General features: G+C 46.1%; 2 protein-coding genes across 4 annotated transcripts in view; one reads left to right on the top strand and one right to left on the bottom strand.

Annotated features, from left to right (window-relative positions):
- Positions 1-453: 453 nt before the first annotated feature.
- Positions 454-3213, bottom strand: ANKRD49 (ankyrin repeat domain 49). 2 transcript variants are annotated; one of them, XM_017837798.1, is made up of 3 exons: positions 3125-3213; positions 2274-2544; positions 454-1428 (listed from the first exon to the last, which is right to left on the bottom strand). In XM_017837798.1, the coding sequence occupies exons 2-3, from the start codon at positions 2529-2531 to the stop codon at positions 970-972; spliced, it is 717 nt and encodes a 238-aa protein (XP_017693287.1). In that variant the 5' UTR covers positions 2532-2544; positions 3125-3213; the 3' UTR covers positions 454-969. The 2 variants fall into 2 exon arrangements, with proteins under 2 accessions (XP_017693287.1, XP_017693288.1); XM_017837799.1 differs by lacking the exon at positions 3125-3213 and adding an exon at positions 2651-2807.
- MRE11A (MRE11 homolog A, double strand break repair nuclease) overlaps positions 3208-6000 on the top strand; it is a 20414-nt gene continuing 17621 nt past the window's right edge. The window contains exons 1-2 of one of the 2 annotated variants that reach the window (XM_017837796.1): positions 3208-3383; positions 3892-4024. In XM_017837796.1, coding sequence (XP_017693285.1) covers positions 3364-3383; positions 3892-4024 — 153 coding nt within the window. In that variant the 5' untranslated portion in view covers positions 3208-3363. Of the gene's footprint in view, positions 3384-3891; positions 4025-6000 lie in introns of those variants that run through there. The other variant, XM_017837797.1, reaches the window with a different exon arrangement.

Raw genomic sequence — 6000 nt, 5'->3', positions numbered from 1 at the left:
TATTTAGGATTTCAATGAAGCAGTCATTAAGTCCGGGGCTCGAAGAGTTCTAGCTTGCTGGCAAGGAGCTGTTGGTGTGGGAAAATTTACTAGGAAAAAGTAACAAAATATAAAACTGTAACAATGTACTAACTCAAAGTGGAAGGGAAACACTAAATTACCTATAACTAAATCAGCTGTAACTAATCAGACAAAACAGTATGCTTGCTGTTTATCCTCACAGAGTTGAGGCTCATTTGTTCCAACCAATGCCACGTCCCAAACCATAAATCTTTAAGCAATTTAATTTTGCAAGGGAAAAGTAAACAGGATCTTGATAGAAAGTTGTTTCCTTGAAAAGTAACAGGAAAAATAAACCAAAACTCCTTTTTCACCCTGTGGATAATACTTAGTACTTATGAACAGGCACCTGCATTGATAAATGAGCTTTCAATTAAACATATGACAAAGTACTTGAGGTTAAATATTTTATTTTATAATAAGCCTTATACCAAAATCATTAAATATTTTGTGTATCACCCAAATAATTTACATTCATTCTGAGCTTTCATGCAGTTTTAAAAAAGTTAAAATTTCTCAAAAAATTCATTTTAAAGTGAGTTGCAATAAACTCTGCCTAACCAAGCCAGAATTCTTTCATATCAAGTAAATATTCCAGTTTTCTTTACTGCTAGGACACTACAGACCAATTAGACAGACCCCTCCAAATTTGCACTAATTAAATGGCAACAAACAGAAACTACTGAGACTTTGTGAATACCTTCAGTAACAGTAGTAACACTTCAAAGCATGAGTGAGACAATTGAGCTGAATTGCAAGAAGTGACATTTTGCCTGGGAGAACAATAAAGTATCTTACATTACATTACATTTACCTTGTTGCAAATAGACAGACCACCACTGATGAGCATGCAGAACACAAACAAGAAAGTGGCAGCAAACCCCACATTCATAAGCTTAATCACAGCTTTTAAGGGGACACGGCATTTATGCAGTCTTCTACTATTTCAAAAAGGTAGTGATACATATCAGTCCTCCTAGCAATGTCAAGGGCAGTTTCATCCAAGCTGTTTTTCAGGTCTGGTTTCACGTAACGATTCATCAGCAAGAGTTCGAGGGTTTCTCTGCTGTTTTTGTTTCCTGCAGCAATATGCAGTGGGGTCAGCAAACCATTTGTCTGTGCGTTGATGTCTGCGCCTTGCTGCAGCAGGAACGCGGCCACTCTTGTGTTGTTCCACTTGCAGGCGCTGTGAAGGGGTGTCCAGCCGTCCACAGTCTGCGCGTGAATGTCAGCCCCCTGTGCCACCAATTCGTGTGCAATGTCCAAGTGCCCCCTGTAGGCAGCTCGGTGGAGAGGAGTGTACTGGTCTTCATCACGAGCATTTACTGGAGCCAGCTTTTCAGTCAGGAGCCTCTTTACTGTACTCAGCTGTTTAAATAAAACAGGTAATTTCATGTGATTCCGTGAAACAGGATGTATGGCTTTTCCTGTCTGGAAGTTTAGTGGAAAACCAATTTCTGCCAGTGTCAAAAAACGCTTAAGTGCAACAACAGATTTTAAAATGAAACCAGCTATTGTTACTAGGGTTCGGGGATTTTGTGGGGGTTTTGTTTGTTTGTTTTCCACGGGTTGTTCTGTTTTCAAAGAGCTAAAACATGAATATTAGTTGCAATGCCTTAAGACTACCTTAACCTTACACCTTCTCCCCATTCACTGTGAAGACATAAGTACCTCCACAGAACTGCAGAGAGGAGCTTTTGTGTGTAAGAAAGGCAACCAATGAAAATAAGTGTACACAAGGGTATAATAACATAACAGGAATCTTGGTTGTCTCTCCCTCACTTCCAAAAGTAAAGTTGGATTTCTTTTCCATAAAAATATACAAAACCAGTCACCTGTTATCTGCATATAGAGCTTCACAAATAATAAAATTTCAGATACATCCTCTCCACTCCAGTTAAAAGGCTTATTTGCCAGGAAGAGAGAGCCTGGCATGCTTTCCATTTATATAAGTTAAAGAGCAGTGCTGTTACTTGAACTTTCAACTGAAATCAAAGCTTGCTTTCTGAAAGCTAATGGATCCAGAGACTTTTCAGTGTGCATGGGCTACAAAGGGAGATGTTTTACATGCAGTGGCTTGCAAAACCAGATCAAAATAGCTCAGAGAAAGACAGGAAAGTGTAGGTAAATTTTTGTTTGTGAATGAGTTGTTAGATATGTGATTAAAATAACATTCTTCTAAGTGCTACATATGAACAGAACAACTGTCTTACCCGATTGTTTTCAGCTGCCCATAGTAGCAATGTCTCTGGATTTTTTTCCATTTTCTTTTCTTGCATTTCATACCATTCCTCACTTCTTTCTTGCTCATCATCGTCATCATCGGATTGTCCTGACCAACAGCTCTGAGTCCCCACAGGAATCAAATGCCTGTGAGTCTCCAGCAGTTCAAGCTGATTAAAATGCTCTGTGAAGTCTTCAAACAACTCACTATCATCGTCGTCCTCATCGACTTGCTCTTCTTTATTCATTTTCAGTCAGCATCTGTGAGCAGCAAATATACAAGCTTGTTGTTGTACAATACAAATGGATGATGTGGACATCGACAAATACGAAAATTAAAGAGCAAACTCAAAGTTCCTCCACTAACCCGGCCCTTGTTAGCTCTGCAAGAACTCCCAGACAATATCCACGCTGGAAAAGTACCATGTTACCCCGGTCCCGAAACAGCACCACTTTGGGACGGGCAGCGAGAAGCAGCGCGAGGGTTTGCAGAGTGCACCCGGAGCGCTGCCCGTTTTCTTAACAAAGAGGCCGGAGCAGTCCGGATAGTAGGGCAGAGTCTCTGCGAGGCCCCGCGGCGCCTGTCCGGCCCCGGCCCAGCCCGCGGCCCCGGCCCTCCTCCGCTCCGCTCCGCACCCCCCGGACGGGCCCTCGCGCCACAGAAGGACGCTCCCCCGCTCCCCGCCGGCTGGGCCGGGCCGGTACCGCCCATGCCTCCCCTCTGCCCCGGCCGTGCCCGCGGGCTGCCGCCAGCCAGACCCCGCTCTAATCCCGTCCCACGGGTCTCCCATCCGCGCCGAGCACCCCCCGGCCCGGCCCGGCCCAGCCTCGCCCGCGGTACCTGCGGCCCCAGCACGGCCGGGCGCTCCGGGGCGGGGCCCAGAGGCGCTTCCGGGCCGCGGCCGCCGGACGTGACGTGCTGGGCCGAGGCAGCGGCGGGAGCGGGGAGGGATCCAGCCGCGTGAGGGATCGTTCGCTGTGCCTGCGGGCTGACCCAGCGTCTGTCTTGTCTCTTACGTTTCACACACCGCCTATGACGAGAGAAGCTGACTCCCTGACCTGAACAGCCTTGGCACGAAGATGAGCACCGTCAACTCACAGTAAGCTCCCGTTGTCTGCGACGCCGTGCCGTCCTGTCACATCGGACAGCGAGTGTTTTGTATGTTTGGGATGAGTTAAGGAGAGCTCGGATCATCATTTGTGTTTTCCCTCAGGTCTTTATGATCATCATGCTTGCCATCACGTACACGCAGATTATCAGTGCAGAGAGAGAAGTTGAATGTTTGTTCAACAAGTATTTTTAAAGGCAGGAAATATACAGAGGATCCCTTAGTTTTTCATTAGGTACTGCAGAGAGGTGGTTGCAGCCCTTCACTAGAGTAGAATGACTGGGATGTACCTAGCAACTGGTTGGTTTGGTGATGTAACATTTGCAGTAAAAGTAGCGAAATATTTTAAGAACATTACAGGAATGACATTTGGCAGAGTTTTATGGCAGATCTCCTTTGTATTTTGTGACTTTGGACAGACCAGCTTACCTTAATAAAGACTGTGTTGAAATTCCCTATATGTGTTGCTCTGTGACACAAGTTTTTCTGTCTTATGTAGGGATGATGAAGACACCTTTAAAATACTTGTTGCTACTGATATTCATCTTGGCTATTTGGAGAAAGATCCAGTTCGTGGAAATGATACATTTGTAACTTTTAATGAAATTCTGGACCATGCTCAAAAGAATGAAGTAAGTGCTACTTTTTGGAAAAGGAAGGAGTGAGGCTGTTGAAACTACATTCATATCTGCCAAAAGCTGTAAAGCTTAGTCCTAGTACAATCTATAGTAATATCAAATCAAATCACTAAGCTATTTATTGCAAGCAGTTTCATTTCTGTTTTAGTAAAAGGAATGCCTATTCTTCTGAGAGAGCATTCAAGCTATTCATTGCAACCAGTTTCGTTTCTGTTTTAGTGAAAGGAGTGCCTATTCTTTTGAGAGAGCATTCGTGTTAAATTATGACCCTGGTTGCATTAACTGTGGTTTTGGATTGCCTGCACCAGTTTCACTGGTATTTACAGAGAGTTTGTCAATTCAAGGAGGGAAAATAGTAGAGGAGAGTGAGGTTGATGATGCACAGTCTTCAAATCTTCAAATCAGAAAGCAGAGAAAATGTTATAAGCTTTTGAAGTGTTTGTTAGAGTGTTGAGTTGCTGAGGTGACCAGCCCTGGTGCCGGCACAGTCAGCAGCAGAATCCTCTAGAGTGGTGCAGAGGAGAGTTTCCCAAACCAGGGCAACCTTATGAGGAGCTGTGAGCTGCTGCCAGGAGCCTGCATCTCGAACAACAGCAACTGATGGGACCCAAGCAGGGCCAGGAGCAGTGGCAGCCAAGTACCTCCCCACCTGTAAAAGAAGCCCAGGGGGACCAGCAGCAAACAGGAGCACCACAAACATGACAGGCAGACATACTGTGGCATAACATTCCATGCAGGAAGGGTGCTGAAGCCCTGCCAGCTCCACCCAGGGAGCTGTGGTATCCATCTGACAGAAAGCTGTGGCCTCTCTCAGCGCTGCATCCACCACAACTGACACAGCTGCCCAGATAGAGCTTCAGTGGGAACTGAATGCCACTCCAGCATCAGCTGCAGGGTGGGCTCTGCTGTTCCACCAGTGCTGACTGACAGCAGTGAGCACAGCTGTGGGAGGCACACCTGGCTAGGGGAATTCCACTTAGGGAGAGGGTGAGGAGGTGGAGGAGTATCAGTGAGCGGGTGTGGGTGTGAGAGAAACACTACTGGAATCACACTATGCCTTCCCTGTGATCAGCCTGAAAGGCAGACAGGACACATGATACAGAAGATTTCCTGTCCTCTCTCCCACTGGATGAACTCACTGAATTAAGGGACAGGTGGCAATGGCAACATATTCCAGCCTGGTGCAGCAGGCAGCATCTCCTCTGTGACTGCCCCACCTTCCCAGGTAGCCTGGCATAACAGGTGTGAGGCTGCATCCCTAGGGCCCAGTTTGATTGACATGAGCCAGTAGTGTGCCCAGGAGGCCAGGAAGGCCAATGGCATCCTGGCCTGTATCAGCACTAGTGTGGCCAGCAGGACAAGGGCAGTGATTGTCTCCCTGTATTCAGCACTGGTGAGGCCATGCTTCAAATCCCATATTCAGTTCTGGGCCCCTCACTGCAAGAAAGATATTGGAATGCTGGACCATGTCCAGAGAAGGGCAACAGAGCTGGGGAAGGGTCTGGAGCACAAGTCTGATGAGGAGTGGTTGAGGGAGCTGGGGTGTTTGTTTTGGAGAAAAGGAGGCTCCAGGGGGACCTTATTACTCACAACAACTACCTGAAAGGATGTTGTAGCCAGAGGGAGGTCAGTCTCCTAAGGAACAAGCAATAGGGGAAGAGCAAATGGCCTCAATTTGTGACAGAAGAGATTTAGTCCAGATATTAGGAAAGGTTTCTTCCCTGAAAGGGTTGTCAAGCAATGGAACAGGCTTCCCAGGGAAGTGGTGGAGTCAACATCTCTGAAGGTATTTAAAAGATGTGTGGATGGGGCATTTAGGGACATGGTTTAGTAGTGGACTTGGCAGTGCTGGGTTAACATTTGGACTCGATGATCTTAGGGGTGTTTTCCAACCTAACGATTCTATGATTCAGTTTTTAAGGAATTAATGTTTATTGTTCAAATTATTTGTAATTTTGATGAGAAAGCTA

This window comes from Lepidothrix coronata, unplaced genomic scaffold (genome assembly GCF_001604755.1).
Source record: "Lepidothrix coronata isolate B3197 unplaced genomic scaffold, Lepidothrix_coronata-1.0 Scaffold310, whole genome shotgun sequence".
Taxonomy (NCBI): Eukaryota; Metazoa; Chordata; class Aves; order Passeriformes; family Pipridae; genus Lepidothrix; species Lepidothrix coronata.
This window is presented reverse-complemented; position numbering and strand designations above follow the sequence as displayed.

What these genes read in the sequence shown, in the direction of transcription:
- ANKRD49 (XM_017837798.1), bottom strand. Translation starts at nt 2,531, where the DNA reads ATGAATAAAGAAGAGCAAGTCGATGAGGACGACGATGATAGTGAGTTG. An exon ending in GGGCAGCTGAAAACAATCGG is followed by an intron (nt 1,429 to 2,273) that starts GTAAGACAGTTG and finishes TTATTTAAACAG; the next exon opens with CTGAGTACAGTAAAGAGGCT.